A 24,103-nucleotide genomic window follows, 5' to 3' on the forward strand; every position below is an offset into this window, starting at 1 on the left:
TCTCTGTGTTGGCCCCTGTCCCACCCTGTGAATCATACCAACCCTCATAAGTTAGAGCTCAGAGAGGACTGGAATTTGAGGCCAAAGAAGGCAAAATATTTCCCATTCCCATCCTTGCTAAGTTCTCAAGTTATTGGTGTAATGGAAACAGACAGTCGTGGGTTCAAATCCAGGCTCTGCACTGTGCTTCTCGGGGAAAGAACTTGGGCCGTGAAGAAGGGTAACCCTGGCTCCCGGCCCCCAGCTCTGCTCACTCATGGTCATTGCACCATTCCATCAGTCCCTTGGCCTTCTGAGGCCATCTGCTTGCCTGTGAAATAGGGGGCGCCGGCAGTTCTCCCCCGTGGGACTGTGAAGATGAGAGAGTGATGCTCCTGGCTAAACCAGGGCACGGGGGCCGCAGCAGTCAGCAAAAGGTCCGGGCCGTTCACCCAGGGACCTGGCCGCACAGGCTGGGCAGATTCAGGTCCTGGGGTGACCTGTTTATCCTTCTCCGCCTCTAGCAGGAGGGCAGCCAGACAGGGCAGCTGTGGGTGCCTTGCTCACAGGCCTCGGCAGTATGGAAAGGAGAGGCTTGCTACCCAGTGGAGGGGCCAAGTACCCCCGAAGCCCAGCCCACCGCTTCCACCACCAAGTCCCTGGCGCCGACCAGTGTTGCTTCAGCTGCTAGTAGTTAATGTTCCTTTACTTGGCCACGTTTCCAGCTCCTGGGAGCCACATGGTCCACGAGGGCCCCCAGTCTACCCGCTGCCTGCCTGCCTGCCCCTGGGAGCCACACTCACCCACTCGGGGCCCAATTTGCCACCCTTCAAGGCTCGCCAGGCTGTGGGCACAGGGCCAACGCAAGTGGAGGCGGAGCAGGGGGTGGAGAGTCTGGAATTCTTCCGGGAAGGGGCCCAGCAGGGTCTTGGCTGCCAGCCCTTAGCCACGGCCGGGACCCCAGGGTGGAAGAGTGGTTGGGAAGGTGCTCGTGCCCGGCGGGTGTGCAAAGCCCTGCGTCACGAGGGAGAAACTGCGCCCAATGGCGAGGGGTGGAAGGGCCCTGCCTTCAGGTGCTGGGGCCCGAAGGGGGTCCGCTTCTACGCTGAAGGCTGAGAACTGGGAGGCGCTGCGGGCTAGACACCCCGCCTCCTGGGCTCTGGGCGGGGGGCGTGGTGCGGCTGCCCCGCCGGGGCGGAGAGGGGTCGGTGAGGCGGCTCTGCCTCCCCGGGAAGTGAGGCCCGGCCAAACCCATCGCCGGGAGGGGCAGGCCCTCCTCTCGGCGCGCCGTGGGGACCCTGTGTCCGGAGGAGGCCGGCGTCCAGCAGATGCACGCGGGGGAGGGCGGGGGAGGGGCGGGGAGAAGAAAACCCACAACAAAACTCGCGGCGCGGAGCGCACGGCTCGACTCGAATGGAAGGAGCCCGCGCCTGCGGAGCGCAGCCAAGACTCGGGCGAGCGAGCGGGGCCGGCGGGGCGCGGCACGGCGCCGGGGCGCAGCAGGTACCGGGCGCGGGCGGCGGCCGCGTGGGCAGGGGGGCCGGGGCCGCGCCCGGGCAGCGGACTCAGAGCTCCCCGCCCAAGGCGGCGGGCCGTGCGGCTGCCCGGGGCGGGGCCGCTGCTTGTCGCCCGCTCCTTGGGACCTTGTCCCGAGGACACGGCTGGCGATCCCCTTGGCGGTGCGACCCCGGCGCGATGAGAGCCGGGGCAGGGCCTCTCCTCCTCCCGGGCCACGGGCTGGTCCCAGCCCCGGGCCCCTCCCGCTGCGCACATCTGGAAAGAATCTGAGGGCGCAGCGGGGGGAGTGGAAGGACGCAGCGGCGACAGGGAGTGTGGGGGCAGGTGGGACCCGGGCGGGCTAGGACCCCTTACTTAGAGCGGGGCTCCCCACAGCCGCTCCTCAGGGGTCCCAGCGAGCCCACCCCCGTCTTTTTTATATAAGGAGAAACTGAGGCCCCCCAGGGCGCGTGGACAGGTGACGCGAAGCCCGCGCGTCCGCCTGGGGCTCGGCTCCCCTGGCCGCGGTGTGGCCCCAGCCCAGCGCCGCGCGCCCGCCCAGCCAGAGCCCTCCCTCAGCTGGGGGCCTGGAGTCCGTCTGTCCGTCTCCGCGACCGTTGCCCAGCGGGACAGCTGGATTGAGGAGGGGCGGGGGGCCGCCCACCGGCGAGCGCAGCGGAGGCCCCAGGTTGCAGGTCTCTGAGCTGGGGACGCGGCGGTGGCGCTGGAACACCTTCCGTACGCGCCGTCAGGTGGAGAGGACGCGGCGCGCAGCTCCGGGCAGCCCCGGGGGCCTGTGGCTGGGAGGCCTCCGCCGAGGAGCGGACGGGGCAGCGCGGGGCTAGCGCCCTGTCGGGTGCTGCAATGCGGCTGGCCCTAGTCCCGGGAGATTTGTGCCAGCGCTGCGGGGAGTCGCGGGCTTGCGGAGGCCCACGGAGCTGAGCGGGGCCGGCGGGGCAGGTGAAGCTGCGGTCTGCCCAGCCCCGAGAGGCGCCGCAGGGCCTGTGCCCACCCCGCCCTGGGAAGGCCGAGGTGAGGCAGCGGCATGGGACACGCTGGTTACTCAGAATAGCCTGAGGCTGCACAGGAAGGCCAGCAGCGGGCCTGGGGGTTCTGCTCCTTGTGCCCCCCCGCTGGGGCCCAGGGCCTGGAGGGCAAGGTCAGAAGCGTCAGATGGGAATGACTGTTCTCAGGACATCTCGCGCCCGAGTGCTTTGTCCCTCTGGGTAAGGCACCTTTGGGGCCCTTGCAGCTCTGGATGGTTTCCTGACACCAACATCTTGGCATGGTGGCTGATGTCCCGGGCAGCCTGAGCCTCCGGCCCTGCTCACCCTTCCTCAGACACAACGTCCCCTTCCTCCCCGCCACCCAGAAGGCCTTTGCTCCTTCCCCCTTCTGCCGCCAGTGCTTTTCCTGTCTCCCATGCAGCCTTCCAGACCAGCTCAAGGTTCTGGGCAGGAGTCACAGCACACAGATTTTAGCCCTGATCATGCCCTGAGCATAGGCTCTGTAGATGAGGGAGTCACCAGGTCGGTCATATTGCAGATCCTTCTCGACTCTGCCTTTCATGGATTCATTCATTCGCTCAGCTCACGTTTTCACTTATTTATTTTTAAAAGATTTATTTATTTGAAAGGCAGAGTTACAGAGAGACAGCGACACACACACAAAGAGAGAGATAGAGAGAAGTATCTTCCATCTGCTGGTTCACTTTCTAGATAGCCACAATGGCCAAGGCTGGGTGGGACCTAAGCCAGGAGCTTCCTCTGGGTCTCCCATGTGGGTGCAGGAGCCCAAGCACTTGGGCCATCTTCTGCTGCTTTCCCAGGAACGTTAGCAGGGAGCTGGATCAGAAGTGGAGCAGCTGGAACTTGAACTGGTGCCCATATGGGATGCTGGTGTTGCAAGTGCTGGCCTTACATGCTGCACCACAGTGCCAGCCCCCATGCCATGTGTGAGGAGTCAGGAGAGCAGTGAGCCAGGAGTGCTGTGGGAGCACCCGAATCCCACCAGGGGGCAGAGTGAGACACCCTGGAGCAGGGGCACTTGAAGGGATTTTTGTGGGGGAGGGGCAGCGATGGGACCCCCCCCCCCCCACACACACACACTTTGTGCTTTAGGTTTAAGTCTTCCAAATAGGAAGATGAACTTCCAGGCCTGGGGTTTCTATTAGCATCCACAGGATGCAGCTGTCTGGGGCCTGGCCCAGAGCAGGTGATGGTGGAGTTGTACCGAGTTTGAGTGAAGGAGGAAAGTGGTGCAGGGGGCCAAGGTGGTCCCTGGATTTGGGCCTCCCTTGCCCTTCCTTCTTCCCGTGCTGCCTTAACCTCCCACTTTGGGTCTGCAGGGGAGGTTTGGTGGGGTGGAGGGAGCGGCAGGTGCAGTGGCTTCCTCAGGAGTAGTAACCCAGTGTGTGTTGCACCAGTGCTGGCGCTGGGCTGGGCCTGTCACTTCATCTCCCATCTCTACTTCCTAGACTGAAGACTGAGGGTAAGAAAGTGACTCACCCGGACCCACAGCATAGTCAGGATTGGAGCCCGGGCTCGTCTGTCTCCAAAGCTCTCCGCCAGGCTGGCGCTCTGCCCAAGGGCTTGAGTTGTCCCTCACCAAGTGGACTTGCAGCTCCTGGAGACCGGGGGTCTGTTCTCCCTGCTGCTCCTCCCCACACCCCTGCCACGTGGCTGGGCACACCCATGGGGCTTGGGGGCTTGTCTTGCTCAATGGTCTTAGGAGAACAAGTGGGAAAATTGAGGCTGTATGAATAGGTCAGTAGTGTGACCAAGATCATATGGCAATCCATGGGGGTAGCACTGGCACTGCCAGGATCCCAAGGTCCCAAGGGTGGCTGGGCCAGCTGGGGGCAGGGGAGGGGCTGCCACTGGGGCCGCCACTGTCGGAGGCCTGGCTGTCTTCCCGCCTCTCCCTGGAATCCAGCTCCTCCTGTCCATCCCTGCAGCTCAGCCCCTCCCCTCTCTGCCCAGACCAGGCCAATGGTCCCTCACCTCGTGGCCACTGTGCCCATCCCGCACCAGACAGGCTGCGCAGCCTTGTAGGGATCACAGCATGGATTGTCTTGCTCCCAGGCCTCGGCACACACTCGCTGCCTTGCTTATATCACCCCTTCCCTTTTGCCTGACACTCATCCCTTGTGGGGGCCGCATCGGGCATCACATCTCTGAGGACGCCTTCTCTGGCCCCAGGACTTCCTGAGGGCCCCCTGGACTCTGCGTTTCTCCCATCGTACCTCTGATGACCTGGGGATTATTGTACTCAGTTTACACCATGCTCTAGGCCAGCACTGGAAATACAGTGAGCACCAGAAATGCAAGCCACATGCACAATGTAAACTCTTCTAGAAGCTACACTGTTAAAAAGTCAAAGGAAACAGGTAAAATTTATTTTATTTAAGCCAATATATTGGAAAAAGTTATGTAATCAATATAAAAATAAATAAGATTTTGGGGGCTGTCGTTCATATTAGGTATCGAACATTCTTTTTGGTACCACATCTGTGGAATCTGGGGCCACTACGTTTTACACTCACAACGCATCTGCATTTGGACCAGCCATGCTGCAAGTGCCCAGTAGCTGAGCGGTGCGGGGCAGCCGCCAGAGCATGCAGTGCCCCGCGGGCCCCTGAAGGGCAGCAGCCGTGCCTAAGTCTTCTGTCTGGGTCCCCAGCACAGAGGAGAGGCCCAGGGGAGAGAGGCAGAGCGTGGGGTTGGGCCCTGGGTGGGAGCTCAGCTGGGCCATTCAACAGCTGTTGCAGCGGCTGCTCCCCGCGGGCCCCAGCTCCCTGATCTGCAAAGTGGTGATGATAACATTTTCAGCATGGCCTGGAATGCTCATATAAAGACATGTTTGTACAGTTTCCAGATTTTTACAGACATGAAACCGCAGGGAAAGGAGGAAGAGCCCGTGCACAGGATGGGTGGGGATGAGCCTCCTTCCTCTGGCCCCTGCCCCTGGCCTCCTGCTCGGCTTGCATTTGGAGTTCATGCCCACACCCCGCCTTGTGGAGCCCCAGTCTGCAGTGGGGTCACACAGGCAGGGAAGGGGGAGGCTTGCTTCCGTCCAGTGCTGGCTGCCCCGGGGGCTGGAGGCGCGTAAGCTGGCTGTAGGGTTGTGATGTGCCATGGAATGAGGAGCTGCAGACTGGCATCTGGCCAGGGCATAGGGTGGCAGGGGTGTGGGATGGCGAGCATGGGGCCAGGAGCTGCATGTGTTGGGCTCCCTGGTTCCCTGCCAGACCAGCGGCTGGCACCTGCGTGGGTCTTTCGGGTCAAGCGAGCCTGGCTGCACCCCTCATCTTTCTGCTCATACTTCTGCCCCCCGGGACCTTGTGCACCTTTTCCGCTGTCACCCCAGTCTAGATGGCCTGTGGGTATTGGCCCTGGTGCCTGCTGCCCCCTCAGACAGAAGGTAGGGACCTTTCCAGCCCACCTGGGTCCCTGGTGCCCAACACAGGACTGGGCCCTGATGGCGCCGCACCTTGCAGACGGCGACAGAGCAGGATCTGCAGGACCTCAGCAGCCACGATGCAGCAGGGTTCCCGGATGGCTGGTGTGTCTGCCTCAGCAGGGGGCAGGCCTGGGCCCGGGCTGGAAAGCCGAGTGGCATCTAGATAGGGCCCTCGGGTGTGGGCAGTGTTCTGGTCAGAGTGGATGGCGGTAAGGAGTGCTGAGGCTTATTGGGCGCTTACCGTGTGCGGGAAGTGTCTCTCCCTGTGTTGTCACAGTCTCCCGTGGGGACCATTCTGTTCTCCCCTAAGGAGGAGTGAAGAAGCTGAGATCACAAAACCTGCCCAAAGCCACACAGCTGGACATGAGCCGGAGCCAAGACCACAGCCCTGGCCGTCTGGCTGCGGAGCGTCAGTGTCACCGTCAAGTTCCCGGTGAACCGCCCAGGCCCAGCACCTCAGCAGACCCTTCCTTACTGCTCTGCGGGTTGTGGTGCCCGAGTGGTGGCAGGAAGAGGGGCTCAGCTGTCGGCTGCTTGGCTCAGGAGCAGGTGCCGGGCCTCGCGGTGTGCGGCCGCCCAGCCGTGATGGCAGCACCTCGCCGCCTAGTGGTGCAGGGGCTATGGTGTCGGCTCCCTGGGAGCGCAGGTGTGTCGTCTGCATTGTGCGGGTGAGGAAGGTGAGGCTCTGTGAGGCCAGAGCCAGCACGTGGTGGAGGCAGGGCCTCTGAGCCGCTGCCTGTCACGACTCAGCACACGAGGAGCCAGCCCTGAGCCAAGGCCAGGCCCAGGGTACTGCGGGGGCAGTGGACCTCCATCACCTCTTGTACCTGCTCCCTGCTGCACCAGGGGACCGTGCTGGGGAGTGGCTGTGCAGGGGCAGCGGTCAGGTGAGCGGATCAGGCTCTGGTGGGGGCCGCTGAGTGCGCCGGCAGCAGGCATGGGCCCGGACATGACACAGGCAGCTGCAGCTCCGTTCACTGGTGCCTTCTCCGAGCCAGACTCAAGGCTTGGCCTGCACCCACGCAGAGAGCCGCACACAGTCCTGGGTGGGGAAGAAGATACTTTGGGCATTCACACCGTAGCCCGGCTAATGCTAGGCCCTGGGGGACACAGTGTCCATCTTCCTCCCCCCACATCATTACACTGGAGGTGGTTCTGGGAAAGGACGTCACTGGTGGCAGAAGGGAGGGGGAGGGCGGGCCAGGCAGAAGAGCGGCATATGCGCAGTCCAGGCAGAAGAGCGGCACATGCACAGTCCTATAGTGAGACTAGGCTCCTGATGACTGGGGCTGAGAGTGGTGTTGGGAGAAAGGCAGGGCCAGTCCCAAGGGCTGAGCACGGCGAGCGGAAGACCTAGGATACACCCTGCTGGTGCTGGCCCACAGCGGCCTGGGGCTGCTGGAGGAGGGGCAGGGTCTCCCAGCGCTGCCTGTGCCAGTGCAGTAAGAGCTCAATAAAGGCCAGGTCCCGCCTCAGCTTTCCCTTCTGTGCAATGGGCATTCCTTGGCGCCAGGCCTGGTGAAAGGGCAGAGGCTGCCTCTCCCCTCCAGGGGTGGCCCTGATGGGAGTGAGTGGGGAGGAGGGCGGCAGCCAGCAGATCAGCAGGGTGCTGAGGACAGGGTCCAGAGTGGACACTGCCTGTGCCCCAGGCTTAGTGGACCTGCCGTTTCGTGGAGTGCCAGGGTGGGTCTGACTCGGCCTCTCCTACAGGCACCATGGCCCAGAGCAGGGCGCTGCTGCTCCTGCTGCTGTTGCCGCTGCAGCTGAACCTAGGACCTGTGCTTGCCGTGAGGGCCCCAGGGTTTGGCCGCAGTGGCGCCCACAGCCCGAACCCCGAAGAGAATGAGTTCGTGGAGGAGGATCCGGTGCTAGTCCTGAGCCCCGACGAGCCAGGGCCTGGCCCAGCTGCAGCCGACTGCCCTCGGGACTGCGCCTGCTCCCAGGAGGGAGTGGTGGACTGCGGTGGCATTGACCTGCGGGAGTTCCCGGGGGGCCTGCCAGAGCACACCAGCCACCTGTCCCTGCAGGTGAGGCCGCTGCTGCACCAACACGCCCCAGGGACGGCCCTGGAGCCCCCGGCTATCACGGCTCTGTGTTTCATCCAGAGTCTCCAAAACTTGGGCCTCCCTGCCCCCAGGTATAGGGTGTTAGGTCCGGTCAAAGTCATAGTAGAACCCCATGTGCCTCTGGTCCGAAGCACTGTGCCGTGTCCACATAGAGCCGGCTGGGCTGGAGCTGGGTAAGGAGTCAGGCTCTGCCCGGCAGGCTACCTCTGGGACAGCCAGGCCACCACAGACACCATCTCAGGGCAGAGCATAGCACACCCACGCGAGAGCGCTCGGAGGCCTGGACGATGAATGCGGGCGAGCATTCACGAATGTTAGCCTGGCCTTGCAGCAGGGGTTTGTCTGGGAGCGCTGGTTCACCCAGGGTAGCGGGGTAGTCTGTAGCCCTGGGGCCATGGGGGGTTGGCCACAACCATTTCCAGAGGCCAGACCCCGTGTGGGGAGGTGACCCACAGTCCCACGACACTGGGGGTCTGGAGCTTGGTTTGCTGATCCCCTTGTTATGGAAGCTCTGTCTGGGGTACCTGCGCTGTGCCTCTGGCCCTGTGTGGGGGCTGGGCAGGTAGGGAGAACTCTGACCCACCTTGCCGTCGGGTGCTCACAGTCTGGCGAGGCCTAAACCGAGACATCAAATAGAAACGGAAATAGAAGGACTTGAGCTGTGTGGGGTTCAGAGCAGGCTCCTAATCCAGCCCCAGCCCAACCCAGGGTGGCTTCTAGAGGAGGAGCTCACTGACCCTGCTTTTTTTTTTTTTTTTTTTGACAGGCAGAGTGGACAGTGAGAGAGAAAGACAGAGAGAAAGGTCTTCCTTTGCCCTTGGTTCACCCTCCAATGGCCGCCGCGGTTGGCGCGCTGCGACTGGCGCACCGCGCTGATCCGATGGCAGGAGCCAGGTCTTCTCCTGGTCTCCCATGGGGTGCAGGGCCCAAGCACTTGGGCCATCCTCCACTGCACTCCCTGGCCACAGCAGAGAGCTGGCCTGGAAGAGGGGCAACCGGGACAGAATCCGGTGCCCCGATGACCCTGCTTTTTAAAGGGTTCGAGTGGAGTGGGGATCCCAGGGTCAGCAAAATAAAGCAGAGTGGTTTCTGGCTTGGACACCTGCCACCATGTTGCAGCTCGCCAGGTGGAACTGTCTGTGGAACCCTGTTCGTGGGCTCCTTGATGGAGAACCCACAAAGCCGTGCCTCAGTACCCACATTGAGGCCTGGCCCAGAGTGGGTGCTAGGGCCTGCCTGCAATGGGGGAGACTCTGAAGGAGGGCACCCAACAGAGACAGTGGCTCACAGGGCTGGGGCTGAGGGTTGGGGCACCCCTGGCATCTGCTGATGCTAACACCTCCCCACCCCAGAACAACCAGCTGGAGAAGATCTTTCCCCAGGAACTCTCTCGACTACACCGGCTGGAGACTCTGAACCTGCAGAACAATCGCCTGACGTCCCGAGGTGAGGGGGTCCCCGGGGGCTCAGGTGGGGACCTAGGGCCCGTGTGGTGCAGGGGGCCCCCCGGGAGCGCCTGGGCTAGGTTGGCGCAGGGCTGCTCGAGGGGCCCCATTGTTGCTGAGTGCTTCTGCGACCTGGCAGGGGGCCAGGAGCTCCCAGGACCCTGTCACGGAGTCTGACTCACAGCGGGTCTTTAGTGTCCCCCAGTTTTAAGAAATTGGCTTTTTTTCCTGATGATGAAAATTATCTCTGATAAGGTAGAAATTTTGAAAAATAAAATGGAAAAAACCCTCATAATTCTGCCTCATAATTGATTGCGATGAATAACCACTATTGGTATTTTGATGCACCGTATTCCTTCCCATTTTTAAAACAAGCAGCTTTGTGGAGGTGTTTCTGTACCGTTAGATTGGCCCGATGTAAAGACATGAGCTGATGCGGTTTGGTCAGGTTGTGAGGGGACGCGCGGCCGCCACAGCCCAGCCCCGTCTTTCTGGCTTCGTGTTTGTAAATTCGGAGCTGAACGCCTACAGTAGCTGTTACAACCTGCCTCACTTCCCTTCGCGATTCGCTTAGCATCATTTTTCAGGCTGCTAAACACTCGGCCTGGCTGTCCCAGCGTGACAGCAGGGCTTCTGTGACGCGGCGTGTTTATGTAACTGTTCCCTCTCTCTAGCTACTTGGGCCAGTCCCAGCATCTGAGGGTCCAGGAGCCCGGAACTGAGGGTCAGAGGCCAGCCTCAGGGCTGGAGAGGGGCCAGCCTGGCTGGACTCCCGGCCACACTGCATCTGCCAGATGGGGCGGGGGCCGCCCAGGTGCTGGCGCTGCGCAGAGGCTGCCGGTCCCCAGGGTGTGAAGAGTGACTCTGACCCTCTGGCCGGTCCCCAGGGCAGAACTCCTCCCGGCTGGATCCTTTCAGCCACGCCCGATGCTTGCTCCTCTGAGTTTGGGGCCCCCGTGAGCAAGGAGGAAGGAAACCGGGGCTGGGCAAGCCTCTGGGGACTGAGTGGGGAGGGACAGGGCTGCCGGGCCTCGCCTGTCCTGGCGGGTGAGGTGGGGGTAGGGGAGGGAGGTAGGCTCCCGCCATGCTCCCCTGTAGCGTCTCCTTCATCCAGGGCTCTGACCGCTGCCTGTCCTTTGAAGGGCTCCCGGAGGAGGCGTTTGAGCACCTGGCCAACCTCAATTACCTGTACCTGGCCAATAACAAGGTGAGGGCCGCGCAGGTGCTGCCTGGGCCTCCTGGCGACCTTCAGCTGAGTTCCCTGTTTTACGTCCTCCAGGGCCTCTTCCGGGGTGCTGCTGGGTCCAAACTGCTGCCCGGAGGAGACTCTGGGTGGTGAGGAGGGAGACACAGGCCCACACCTGGAGCCCAGGGCGTCCGGTGTGTCAGATAAGGAAGACGGAGGCCAAGGCCCCCAGGAGTTGGGGAGGATGGGGGCAGGGCCATGATACTGGGATTCCTCCAGCCAGGGGCCCTGGGGGTGGTGGTGGGCCCCTGGCAGTGGGGTGCGCACTGCGGTGGAGGGGGCAGCGTGAGTGAGACCACAGACACTCGACTCCTTAGAGGTGCTGGGCCCAGGCCGTCCCTGCCCTTCTCGATCTGGACTCCCCCTGGGGACCTCTCCCCTCCCAGGCTTTGACTCCCCTCCCTGCTCCATGGCCATGTGCACTGGCAGCCTCCAGGCCTTCCTGCTCCCTGAGCCTGACCCCGCCCCTAGGTATCACAGCCCCAGACCTAGTTTGCCCTCCCCACCCCCGCGGCTCCATAAAGGGCACCTCTACCTCCCTTAGTGGCACTGCTGCAGGCGGCAGATCCAGGGCTGTGGTGGGTCCTGGGCGCCCTCACCCTGCCAGCCCCACGGCAGGTCACCGTCCCTCGCCTGATGGCCCTGCCTTTCTGTCTGTTTGCTTCCCCATTCTCAGAACAGCCCTGCTTCTACCCCCTGCTCCCCAGGATCCCCTGGGCCAGCCGGCAGGGCAGGGACGGGTCCAGTGGGCTTTGAATACCGAGCTAAGGAGAGGTTCTGCGTTTGCTTCATCAGGGGATGGGGGCCAGTTTCATGGCAAAAGGACGGCCCTGGCCACAGGGGAGAGTCAAGTTGAAGTGGCCCGGCCGGGCCGCAGGCAGTGGGGCCAGAGCTGGCCCCACTCCTGCCTTAGCCTCTCTGCCCTGGCTCTTCCCTTTCCAGCTGACCTTGGCACCTCGATTCCTGCCAAATGCCCTGATCAGTGTGGACTTTGCTGCCAACTATCTCACCAAGATCTATGGGCTCACCTTTGGCCAGAAGCCAAACTTGAGGTCAGAGGTCAGAGGGGTGGTCCTGGGCTTGGGCTGGGGGAAGGGAGGCACTGAGGTCCATGCTGTGCTGTGGGCGATGGGTCCTCGCGCTCGGGCTGTGTGAAGCCACACTCAGGGGCTGGAGGAGCCGGGATCCAGAAGGCGGGGGCTGAAGGGTGAGGAGGTCTTGGTCCAAGAGCCGAGGGCAGAGTATGGGCACTGGGGCACTGGTGAGGCTGTCCCCCTTCTCAGCCCCTAGGGCAGGGGAGCCCTTTCTAGGAGGCACAGCTGCTCTCCCCTGGAAGTGGTGTGGGGGCAGTGAGCATCCTCCGCACAGCTGTGCCAGTAGGGCAGGGTATACTTGGCCGGGGCTGGAGCGGGGCAGGGCAGGCGCTATGCAGAGCCCACGGCTTCTCTGTCCCTGATCTGTCGCTCACTTAACTCTCTCCATCCCCTCCAATGGGACTGTCCCCAGACCCATTCCACAGATGAGAAGGCTGAGGCACACGAGAGGCCACACAAAAGGGGCAAGACAGAGCAATGCCAGGGTAGTTCAAAAAGTTATAGAAATAAATGATAAGTTTATCCTGGTGAAAAATGCATTGACATCCATGCAGAGTGTCTTCATGAGATATGTTTCCCACAGGCTTTGCGAAGCACCCTCATATTGACCTTGCTCCTCGTCTTCCCTCCTGCCAGCAGGGTGGCCGCATGAGGGTGGGGGCCTGGCGCTGTGTCTACTCTTAGGTCTGGCCAGTCTGGCACCCATGGCCTCTGTTTATGTATTTACATGTATGTGTGTGTGTGCACATGTGGGTGCCACAGGTGCTGTGACATACTCACCATGCTGGCTGAGTAAGTGTTACCTCTGAACCAAGGCCTGCACTGGGTGCCGGGACAATGAGGCAGGAGGGACAGGCCCTGTCACCAGGCAAAGTTCCTGCAGAACTCAGAGCCCGGGGTGGGGCTGATAGGTGGGGGCGAAGGGGCCGAGAGGGACAAAGACTCCAGTCCTTCTTGCCCAGGGTTCTCCCTGGCTGTGTGGGTTGGATTGCGCCCTTGGGCTTGCGTGGGGGAAGAGCACCTGGGCCCCAGGCCCGTCTGAGCAGGAGGAAGGGGGGAGCCCAGGTGAGGTGAGGCCTGTGCTTGACCCCTAGGTCGGTGTACCTGCACAACAACAAGCTGGCCGACGCCGGGCTGCCTGACAACATGTTCAACGGCTCCAGCAACGTCGAGATCCTCATCCTGTCCAGCAACTTCCTGCGCCATGTGCCCAAGCACCTGCCACCGGCCCTGTACAAGTTGCACCTCAAGGTGGGAGGGGGGAGGCAGGGGAATGAGCAGGCACCATGACCAGGGCCCGAGAGCAGGGACTTGCAAGGGAGAAGTGTCCAGGTCACAAAGTTGGTAGAGGTCAAGTAGGTAGGAGCCTGGGCACCGGCCGATGGCGTAGGTTAGCACACACTGGGGATGCCCCAGGCCCAGGTCCCCTCCTGGCGGCTCCCCAGACAGCTGTCAGCCCTGCCCTGGCCCTTCACCTTCCCCTCAAGCTCCCCTCCTTGCCTTTCCACCCCCAGAATAACAAACTGGAGAAGATCCCACCAGGGGCCTTCAGTGAGCTGAGCAACCTGCGGGAGCTGTACCTGCAGAACAACTACCTGACAGACGCGGGCCTGGACAACGAGACCTTCTGGTGGGTCCCCGTGTCACCACATCCTCTGCCCGGCCGCGGTGCTGGGGAAGCCCCACAGGGGCGCACCGCCCAGCCAAGGCCTTGCTCACTCATCCCTTGCCCACATGGCCTCTGTCGATGGCTCTGTCTCCAAGAACAAGTGACGTGTTTGGGTTTGGCCGTGCAGGGTTCCAGTGAGGCAAGGGAGAATTTGCAGTCTGGCTTCTGGGTATAAAATGCAGACTCAAGCACTCTTGTTGAAGGCAAATGCGTTTTTAAAAAGCTAATTTGTTTATTTGAAAGGCAGAGGGACAAAAGGGAGAGGCAGAGAGAGAAAGAAATCTTCCATCTGTTGGTGTAGTCCCTGGATGCCTGCAGCAGCTGGGACTGGGTCAGGCTGAAGCCAGAAGCCCAGGACTCCATCCAGGTCTCCCACGTGGGGGGCAGGAGCCCAAGCACTTGGGCCATCTTCTGCTGGTTTCTCAGGTGCATCAGCAAGGAACTAGATGGGAATCTGGGACTGGAAATGGCACTCATATGGGGGGTCAGCATCACAAGCAGTGGCTTAGCCGGCTGCACCACAACACAGCCCTGCTTTTTTATTTTAAAAAAAAATCTTATTATCATTTTGTATTTGAAAAGCAGAGAGTATGACATCTTCCATCTCCTGCTCTGTTACCCAGAGGCCTGCAACCACCAGGGCTGGGCCAGGCTGAAGCCAGGAGCCTGGTACTCTTACTGGGGTCTCCCATGTGGGTGACAGAGACCCAGGTCCTGGAGCTGTCACCTGCCCCCTCTCAGAAAGCTGGGTGGGAAGCCCAGGAACTGGAACTGGAACCAGGCAGTCCCATATGGGATGCGGGCATCCCAGCGCCACTTAACTGCTGTGCCAAATGCCTGCCCCACATGTTCATTTTTTAGGGCCTGGGGAAGCCACAAAAGGCTAACTACAGATGGAACAGTGGTCTTCAAATAAAACTGTGCTAGATCCTTCTTACACCAGTGGCACTGAGAGACAGAGAGAGGCTCAGAGGATTGAGGTGCCCCAGCCCCGAGTGGCAGAGCAGGTTAGAGGCCGGTCCCTGCTGCTTCCTTGGGAATAGGGGCGGCAAGAAGCAGGTGTGGACCTGCCAACTCTCCTACCCCTCCCTCCCCAGGAAGCTCTCCAGCCTGGAGTACCTGGATCTGTCCAGCAACAACCTGTCTCGGGTCCCCGCGGGGCTGCCACGCAGCCTGGTGCTGCTGCACCTGGAGAAGAACGTTATCCGCAGCGTGGACGCCGACGTACTGACGCCCATCCGCAGCCTCGAGTACCTGCTGCTGCACAGCAACCAGCTGCGGGCGCAGGGCATCCACCCGCTGGCCTTTCAGGGCCTCAAGCGGCTGCACACGGTGCACCTGTACAACAATGCGCTGGAGCGGGTGCCCAGTGGCCTGCCCCGTCGTGTGCGCACCCTCATGATCCTGCACAATCAGATCACGGGCATCGGTCGCGAAGACTTCGCCACCACCTACTTCCTGGAGGAACTCAACCTCAGCTACAACCGCATCACCAGCCCGCAGGTGCACCGCGACGCCTTCCGCAAGCTACGCCTGCTGCGCTCGCTGGACCTGTCCGGCAACCGCCTACACACGCTGCCGCCCGGGCTGCCCCGCAACGTGCACGTGCTGAAGGTCAAGCGCAACGAGCTGGTCGCCCTGGCCCGCGGCGCGCTGGCAGGCATGGCCCAGCTGAGGGAGCTCTACCTCACCGGCAACCGGCTGCGCAGCCGGGCTCTGGGGCCCCGCGCCTGGGCGGACCTCGCCCACCTGCAGGTATGGGGGGTGAGAGGGGCTAGGCTGAGCATGTGACATATAAGGGGGTCTTCAGAAAGTTCATGAAGCGGGGAGCACTTGGCCTAGTGGTTAAGGCGCTGGTTAGGAGGCCCAGGCCTGTCAGTAGACCCTGGATTCCACTTGGGACTCCTGCTCCAGCATCCTGCTAATGCAGGTGACTGAATTCCTGCCCCCGGCCCCCATTAAGTTCCTGCCCCGCCCCTGCTCCCTGCGCTTGCAGGCCATGTGGGAATGAATTGTGGGTAGGAGCTGTCCCTTTCTCTCTCTCTCTGTCCGTCTGTCTCTCGCTCTGCCTTTTAAATAAATAGATAATGTTAGTTCGTAAGAAAATGTGCATTATGAAAAAAACTGCATATGGATTTAAATTTTTTTGGTGCAAAAATGAATTTATCTTTGAATTTCATTCTCCCATGAACATTTTCCAGTAACTTTCCACTTCTGGTGCAGCTGCCCTGAGCCCATGTCTGCTGGCACTGGGCAAGGGCTGGTGGGAGGTTTGGGCCCTGGGGGAGGGTCATCGGGCAGGGCTGGTTCATGTACCTTCAGGGGTCACCTGGGGCAGCTGGGCTTTAGGGTAGGGAGCAGGTGAACACTGTGTGGGGAGGGCCTCTGATGCCTGGCTCAGCCCAGCCCACCCGTAGGCAGGTCCAGGAGTGGAGAAGGGCAGAGGACAGCACCCCACCTGCAGACACAGGGGTGAGATGGGCTATAGGCAGGTCATGGCTTCAGGTAGGGGGTGCATGGTTCAAAGAAACTGGGGACATTTGGGATGGCATAGGAGAGTCCCACTCCCCTGTCTGCAGGTAGGGCAGGGCTTGGAGAAGGCGGGGTCCTGAGAGGGGTGGGCCGACTTGGCTGGCCTGCAGAGGGCTGGAGAAGGGGGCGTCCACGCCAGGCTTGCTGGCTGGTCCCTGGGAGCCAGAGTCAGGCCAGGTTGTCTGGACACAGGATGGAGCCTCTTGTGGCAAAGAGTGAGGCCCCTCCACTCAGACAGACCCAGCCCAGGGGCGCAGCTGGCCCCTCTCTCTGTCTCCCTGGGAGGCCCCGCCTCAGCCCTGCGGCTTCCTCTTCTTGGCTTTCCCTCACCGCCCTCATCCCTCCTGGGCCATAGGTTGCTCGCTGGAGTGTCACCTGCCTGTGGAGCTGGAATACGGGGCAGGCGTTTTTCCTGCGGTGTGTGCGGCCGGGCGCCGTGGGAGGTTGGGGCTCGTGCAGGGCCCTCCTCACCTGCACTGCCCTGCTGCCCGCCAGCGCCAGCACCACCCGCCTTCGTGTCCCTCGTGGGTGTTCCCTGGGGGCTCACTCTCTAGGGCCTCACTCCCCGCTGTTCTTCCTGCCGCCTGCCCCTCCTGCTGCATTTCCCATGTCGTGGGAGGGGCTGGACAACATCCACCCCGGTGCCCACGGGAAGCCTGGGGGCTGCCCTTGACGGGCCCCTTGCCTAGCCGCCCCTGGCCACCTAACCCCACGAACACTGCACCATCTCCCCGCCATCACCTGCCCGCACCCCAGGCCAGGCCACTGCCTGGACCCCAGCTTCCTCCATATGTACTGCTCTTCCCTGCTCACACCCTCTGCTGGAAGCGCCTTCTCCGCCCTGGTCACTGGTGACACCTTCCCGTTCATTCATTCCAAAGCCTGTACTGTGCCCCCACCGTGTGCCAGCCTCTGCTCTAGAACTGGGGGCCCTGTGGACTAAGGCAGGCGGAGGGCCCCCACCCTCCAGAGCACACGCTTAGGGCTCAGCTCAGGCGTCCTTTCTCCAGGAAGCCCCCTCCCCTGCACCAACAAGGGGCAGGTCAGCTTGGTCAAGGCCCGGGAGGAGGTTGGCCAGGGTGTCTGATGGGGGGAGAGGAGGGTCTTCCTCCCTCGGGAGCTCTCTCCAGGCAGTGTCAGAGCCCCACCTGTGCTAACCGCCTTCTCTCCCTGGACTGCTTGCCCCAAGGTGAGGCTGGGTCAGCACCCCCCCCCCCCGGGCTCCTTCACAGCAGCCCAGGTTCCTGACTTGTCGTGGTCAGCTTGTCTCCATTTTCCCTACCAGATGAGAAAGTGCCAGGGTGGAGAAGCGTGATGGGGCACCGTGGAAGCAGGGAGCCTCGAGCGTGGGGAGGTGAATGGGAGGCCTGGCTGTGCTCTCAGGATTCACAGCCCCCCGCTTCCTGACCCTACACCCCAGCCTCTCAGAGTGAGGAAGGGACCTTAGAGTTCATGGGCTTGCCCACTGGCAGCTGCATAGGTGTGAGTCTGGCCAGGGCTCACCGGCCACTGGAGGGCATGAAGGTGGCCCAGAGGCAGTGCGCGTGCACGGCTGCTTACCTCTGCTCCTGGGGAAGCCCACCCCAGCTCCCTGACTGCTGGCTCCAGGCAGGCAGTGACCTGGGGACTGACCAGCCTGGGGGTGGGTTGCCCACGGTCGCTGTGGGCCTCACACCCCCTCACCTGTGGCTGCTGAAGTTCATGAGCAGCCAGCCCTACCTGGTGCTTCCCCCTACTCCACGCAGGGCCAGCAGGGGTGAGATTCAAAGGCTAAGGACCCTGACTTCTGCCCTCTGAGATCTTCAGCTGGTTGGAAGTGACAAGTGTGTTTAGGAAGAGGCTCTGAATTCATGTGGGAAGGCAGAGGGGCCTGGGTGGGACACACATCGGGGAGAACAAGGGCTTGGAGTTAGGTATCCCAGGCCCCCTCCTCTTAGGGGTTGGTTGGGTAGCACTGCACAGGTGACTTAAACCCTCTGAGCCTGTATCCCCTTTGGAAAATGGGCATAGCTATAGACACATCCCCTCCACGGGGCTATGTGGGGTTTGGAAGTGCTGGTCTTGGTGGGAGTTTTGTATGCTCTTCAGTGCTTTTTTATTTTTAAGTTTTGTTTATTTATTTGAAAAGCAGAGTTACAGAGAGGGAGAGACAGAGAGAGGAATCTTCCATCTGCTGGTGCACTCCCCAGATGGCTGCAATGGCCAGCACTGGGCCAGGCTGAAGCCAGGAGCCAGGAGCATCATCAGAGTCTCCCACATGGGTGCAGGGGCCCAAGTACTTGGGCCATCTTCCACTGCTTTTCCTGGTGCATTAGCAGGGAGCTGGATCAGAAGTGGAGCAGCCAGGACTCAAATCTGCACCTCGATGGGAAGCCACTGTTGCAGGGAACAGATTTACCCACTAAGCCACAGCACTGGCCCCTGTTCGGTGCCTTGCACAGGGGGGCCCTGACTCCTTTGGTCACCCCTGCAGCTGCTGGACATTGCTGGGAATCAGCTCACAGAGATCCCGGAGGGCCTCCCGGAGTCGCTGGAGTACCTGTACCTGCAGAACAACAAGATCAGTGCTGTGCCCGCCCATGCCTTTGACTCCACACCCAACCTCAAGGGCATCTTTCTCAGGTAGGAGAACCCCTGGGGCCCCACCAGCACCCCCATGGGGCCGGCCCAGCTCCCGTGGGATAGCTGAGGCACACAGGGACAGTTCAGAGGCAGAGGTCAGTGTGGGTGGCCTGACTCCCTCCTGCCCTCCCTGCCGGCTGTGGGACCCCAGGAACTTCTGTTGGCTCAGCTCTTGAGGGCGGGGCAGTCCTGGTGAGGCCTAATGTGGCCTACAGGTTTGTCCAAGGGCTTTGGAAACATGATAAAGCAGTGCCCACCCTTTCACCATGTGTTCCTGGGTGGGCAGAGCACAGGGGACGGCTGGGGGATTCAGGACAGAGGTGTCCAGTGCTGCCTGGGCTGTGGGCACAGGGCTGGGGGTTTGCAGTGATGCCAAGGACCTGGCATCTCAGCTGTGGGGACTTCCGCTGAGCAGGGCTAGGGAGGTTTTCCCCACTGCCCCCGAGCCCTGCCCTGCCGTAGCAGACGGTTGGGGCAGGAAAGAGAAGGGCACAGGGTGCACTCCAGGGGCGCTGTGGCCACGAAGGCCCAGGCTTGGTGACCTGGGCTCAGGCCTCTGCAGCGGAGCCGAGGCATAGCCTCTGCCTTTGCACCACCTGCGTGTGTCCCTGCTCCTCTCAGTGCTGGCCTCACCTGCAGGCCTCGGGTCCACGCCGGAGAGTGAGCCGAGAGGCAGCTTCTGTGTCTGCCACTCCCCAACTGGTGGTGAGAGCTGTGGGCCGTGGCAGACGTCCCCGCACCCTACGATACTGGGCCAGAGCCAGTCCCCACCCCAGGCTGGAGCTCCCCCAACAACCTGCACGTCCGCTGTGCTCTGTGCTTCTCAGCCCGCAGCCTGTCTACACTGCAGCATTCCTGGGAGGGCCTGACTCCTCCTCGTGTCCCCCCAGGGGTGTGGGGAGCTGTGGGGCTGTGCAGGGCTCCGGGCATTGACCCCTACGTGGACGGCTTGTGCAGGTTTAACAAGCTGGCCGTGGGCTCAGTGGTGGAGAGCGCCTTCCGGAGGCTGAAGCACCTGCAGGTCTTGGACATTGAAGGCAACTTTGAGTTTGGTGGTGTTTCCAAGGACCGTGGCCGCTTGGAAGAGGAAGAGGAGGAGGAAGAGGAGGAGGAGGAGGAAGAGGAAGAGGAAACAAGATAGTGACAAAGGACAGAGATCTGACCTAGGTAGGTGGCTGGGCAGGGCGTGGCACTCACCTCTTCCCCACCCCTGACCCCAGTGCAGTCTTGAGCCATTCTCTGTCCTGCTCCCTCTGCTCATGGTGAAAGCCTCTAAGAGCACTTGAGGCACAGCAGCCCTGCAGACCCCCGTGGTGGGAGCTGCCCTGAGCAGGGTCGGACACACAGGCCTGAGGCTCAGGGGCGAGGTCGGGGCTGGAGATGGGGCTCCAGGCATTGTCAGCTCGGCTCGGGTGAGTGAGTGGGCGGGTGCAGCAGGAGGGGAGCCTGCTGAAGAGGCGGGGGCAGTTAGGAAAGGAGCTGGGGAAGTCACAGGCAAAGCGGGCTGGCGTATACGCCTGTAACAAAACACCCACCTGTGTGCCACGCACACAGATGCACTCAGGCACCAGCACCCTTCACTCACGGGCACAAACAGGTCTAAACACGAGCATTCACAAAGCACACACAGACGTGTTCATAGGCACAGGCCACGTGTGCACACCCACACATGGCCTTTACGTGAGCATGTGTGTGGGCACACACACACACAAGTAGGGAGCCAGCCATGCCGCAGAGGCTGCGGGAGCTGAGTGCTGGCTTTATCCACACGGAGGTCATCTGGAACTCTGCAGGGGCTGACTGCAGAGGGAGACTGGGTGACGAGAGGGGCTCCAACCTGCTCCAGGTCCGGCTGTGGAGAGAGGGAGAGGGCGGTAGTGGGAAGGCGTGGGACGTTCTAGAAGGGCACCTTTCATCTGATGCCTCTTCTCAGGCTGGAGCTCGTGTGGTGCTGACAGGGCGGGCTGTGGTGGGCAGGAGGGTTGAATGCGAGTGCCCCATGGAGCCGGGGGGCGAGGGGGAGGCCAGCGCCTCTTCCACTGTGGTGGGCGGGCCGAGTAGCTGCAGCCACAGGCGGTATAGTGGCCTGGTGGAAGGGAAGGAGAAGCAGACAGGTGGCCTGGGTGGGCAGGGGCGCTGGCCAGGGGTGTCGAGGTGTGGGCGTGGCGGTGGCCAGCAGCCGGGAGCAGAGGTCAGGAGGTCAGACAAGCCTGCAGAGGCAGCGCGCTGGCGGGCCCGCGGCTGGGAAGTGGCTGCGGGCGGGACTGCTGGCCACTGTCAGGGCGGTGACTTGGGGGAGCCCGAGGGGCTGCTGATGGCTAACAGGGAGTGGGCGAGGGGTCCACGCTGATGACAGAGAAGAAGGACAGAGTCATTCCAGTGTGGAGGGACAGGCCTCGGCAGGGCTTGGGGGGTCCCTCTGCCCTGCTCCTGGGGCCTGGGTGCAGGGGTGCAGCCCCTTCTCCCGAGGCCTTGCTCTCATGCAGGCCAGGGCTCAGCCTCAGGGGCCACTGCCTGTTCACTGAGGACACTCTGGCCTCATGTGTGGACTGTCACGTCCTGCAGGGGACAGAATCTGGGCCCATGGAGCACATTGACCATGGCCAGGTGAATTGAGTGAGACCCCAGGAGAGGCCTCAGAGAGTGGCCATGGTGGGCCCCAGAGGCTCTGTCTGGTTCCCGCTGGCATGAGTGGCTCCCATTGGCTTTAGGCTCCAGGGGCCAACCCCTCTCCCACTCACAACAGCCTGGCGTTCCCAGCATCCCCTTAAGCAGGGCCCCAGCTGCCATCCTCCCCGCGGGCTGGTGTGGCAGGCAGGGTGGCCCCGGCTGGCCCCTGACTCTCCCGTGTGTTCTGCAGGACGCTGGACTCCTTCCTGCAGCGAGCCCTCATCCTGCCACGCTCCCACGGACGCACCCAGCACTGCACCCTGGGGTGTTGCGCAGGACACAGGTCACACCCAGTCTAACTCCTCCCTGCAGAGTGTCCCTCAGGCTGAGATGTGCAGGCACCAAGCCACACCCCCACACACGCAGTTCGGCCACACACACGCACACAGCCAGCTGCAAACTGTCACACACTCCACCCCACGCCCTCTGCTGCCACCACGCCCTCAGAGTCACGCAGACTGGGAAAGGTCTTATCTGTCCTGGCACACATATAGCTGGCTCCTGTCCCCATCTGTCTCTTACACACACACACACACACACAGTCAGGTGCAAGCAGTAGCCCACAGCTCTTGCCTGCAGCCAGAATAGCTCGTCAGCTGGCCCGTCCATCTGTCCGTCCATCCCCTGGAGATGTAGGGTTATCTCTGTGCTCTGTGGCCAGGTGCCTGCCACCCTTGGGAACTCACAAAAGCTGGCTTTTGTTCCTTTCCCGCCCTTTGGGGACAGGAACCTTCGGGACTGCTATCCTGGCCCCACCCCCACTGAGAGCCCCTTGCAGGCCACCGGCACCTCCCGTGGGCAAGCCCCAGTGAAGCAGACAGGAACGATGCCGGGTGCCACCGGGGGTCTCAGGGCGGGAGCGAGACTGAGGTCGAGCAGGGAGGGCGATGGGGGAGGGCCCAGCTGCACCTGCGAGACGACTTTATTCTTTGGACCTACAGAAAGTTTTAGGTGCCTTTGATTTTTTTAATTCTTTTTGAAGAAAAAAATGATAAAAAATCTCTAAGCTGATTTTTCTTGTTACAGAAAAACTAATATAAAAGCATTATCCTTGCCCTTGCAGCCATGGCCGTGTGTATGCGTGTGTGTCCCGCCAGGGGAAGTCAGGATGTGGGCACCTCAGCCGTGCCGGCCAGACTGCAGGAACTGGGGCAGGGGCGGATCTTGGGGATGGTGAGAAAGCTGCCCAGGGCAGAGATCCAGGGAGACCTGGCTTAGCCACAGTAAGGAAGCCTCGGGATGGGGGGTGGGCAGCCACCAGCATGGTGGGGATGAGCCAGTGGGGCCAGGACCTCCACACTGGGTGCAGGCTCGCTCTGGATTCCCAGAAGCTCAGCATCACAGCAAAGGACCTGCAAGGGTGACCCTTGCACTGAGGGGCTGTTGCAATGAACTGTGTCCCAGAGAGGAGGGAAAGGGGCTGGAGACAGGTCTGTGAGCTGGGGCAGAACCAGGGCTCTGCAGGCCTTCCCAGGCAGGCAAGCCCCGGGGTGCCTCTGCCCCCATGAGAGCAGAGCTGGGAACGCAGGGAGTGGAGGGAGGTGGCATCCGGCCCTGAGGGAAGAAGGACCCCTGATGGGAGGTGGTGACCTCCCCGGCACTGGGCAGCGTGTAAGTTCACACCTGTCAGGTCTGCTAAGGAGGGGCCACCTGCCTCGTGCTGGGAGAGGCTCGACTGCAAAGGGTCTGAGAGACGTGACAGAGGGAAGGGGCGAATGTTCCTCCGCAAGAAGCTGGGGGTGACCCATAGCTTGGACATCTGACCCATCACAAAGGAAGGGTGTGCTCATGGTGGCCCCGCAGCCTCCAGCCCTGCATGGGAGGGATATCCTGGGTCAAGGCCCTTCCTGGGGGCCGGCGCTGTGGTGCAGCGGGTTAACGCCCTGGCCCGAAGTGCTGGCATCCCATATGGGTGCTGGTTCTAGTCCCAGCTGCTCCTCTTCTGATCTAGCTCTCTGCTGTGGCCTGGGAAAGCAGTGGAGGATGGCCCAAGTCCTTGGACCCCTGCACCTGTGTGGGAGACCCAGAGGAGGCTCCTGGCTCCTGGCTTCAGATCGGCACAGCTCCTGCCATTGCGGCCGATTGGGGAGTGAGCCAGTGGATGGAGGGCCTCTCTCTCTCTCTGCCTCTCCTTTCTCTGTAACTCTGACTTTCAAATAAATAAATAATTTTTTTTAAAGGCCCTTCCTGGGGGCCGGTGCTGTGGCGTAGCTGGTAAAGCCTCTGCCTGCAGCACTCGCATCCAATATGGGCGCCAGGTCAAGTCCTGGCTGCTCTGCTTCCCATCCAGTTCCCTGCTAATGCACTTGGAGAAGCAGTGGAAGATGACCCAAGTGCTTGGGTCCCTGCACCTGTATAGGAGACCCAGAAGAAGCTCCAGGCTCCTGGCTTCAGCCTGGCCCAGCCCTGGCTGTTGCAGCCATCTGGGGAGTGAACCAATGAATGGAAGATCTCTCTCTATATATCTCCCTCTTTCTCTGTAATTCTGTCTTTCAAATAAGTAAAAAATAAACCTTTTTCTTAAAAAAAAAAAGGCCCTTCTTGGACTCCTCAGATTACGACCCTGGGAGGAGGGGTGGGGGCCTAGAACAGGGGTCTCTGTGTCTTCCTGCACGTCTTACTGACAGATACCTGCAAACTCCGCCCATCTGGAACAGGCTGTGTGGCCGGGGCCCTTCTGTGTATGCTCCAGTGGCCAGTGGAGAGTGAGGGACTGGCAGTGCTGGGGGGGGGGGGGGGTTGGGGGAGGCTGTCCCCTCTCTAGAGCCAAGTGTTCACCAGAGGGGCCGAGCGGCCCGAGGAAGCACGCTCCTGCCGCGGGC

General features: G+C 61.7%; 1 protein-coding gene across 2 annotated transcripts; it reads left to right on the plus strand.

Moving 5' to 3' along the window:
* The first annotated feature begins 1,350 nt into the window (after positions 1 to 1,350).
* On the plus strand, positions 1,351 to 23,777 carry PODN (podocan). Of its 2 annotated transcripts, XM_062191353.1 has the most exons (11): positions 1,351 to 1,482; positions 7,648 to 7,964; positions 9,356 to 9,449; positions 10,591 to 10,655; positions 11,637 to 11,746; positions 12,883 to 13,039; positions 13,303 to 13,418; positions 14,555 to 15,212; positions 18,463 to 18,611; positions 19,678 to 19,778; positions 21,472 to 23,777. In XM_062191353.1, the coding sequence occupies exons 2-11, from the start codon at positions 7,653 to 7,655 to the stop codon at positions 21,867 to 21,869; spliced, it is 2,160 nt and encodes a 719-aa protein (XP_062047337.1). In that variant the 5' UTR covers positions 1,351 to 1,482; positions 7,648 to 7,652; the 3' UTR covers positions 21,870 to 23,777. The 2 variants fall into 2 exon arrangements, with proteins under 2 accessions (XP_062047337.1, XP_062047338.1); XM_062191354.1 differs by lacking the exon at positions 1,351 to 1,482 and having other exon boundaries at positions 2,514 to 7,964; positions 19,569 to 19,778; positions 21,472 to 21,560.
* Positions 23,778 to 24,103: the final 326 nt, after the last annotated feature.

Source organism: Lepus europaeus, chromosome 5, assembly GCF_033115175.1.
Source record: "Lepus europaeus isolate LE1 chromosome 5, mLepTim1.pri, whole genome shotgun sequence".
NCBI classification, from domain to species: Eukaryota; Metazoa; Chordata; class Mammalia; order Lagomorpha; family Leporidae; genus Lepus; species Lepus europaeus.

Excerpts from the sequence above, each read along its gene's own strand:
- PODN (XM_062191353.1), top strand. The coding sequence starts at position 7,653 with ATGGCCCAGAGCAGGGCGCTGCTGCTCCTGCTGCTGTTGCCGCTGCAG. Across the intron at positions 9,450-10,590 it reads CAATCGCCTGACGTCCCGAG|GGCTCCCGGAGGAGGCGTTT; the intron begins GTGAGGGGGTCC and ends TGTCCTTTGAAG. Across the intron at positions 15,213-18,462 it reads CGGACCTCGCCCACCTGCAG|CTGCTGGACATTGCTGGGAA; the intron begins GTATGGGGGGTG and ends TCACCCCTGCAG.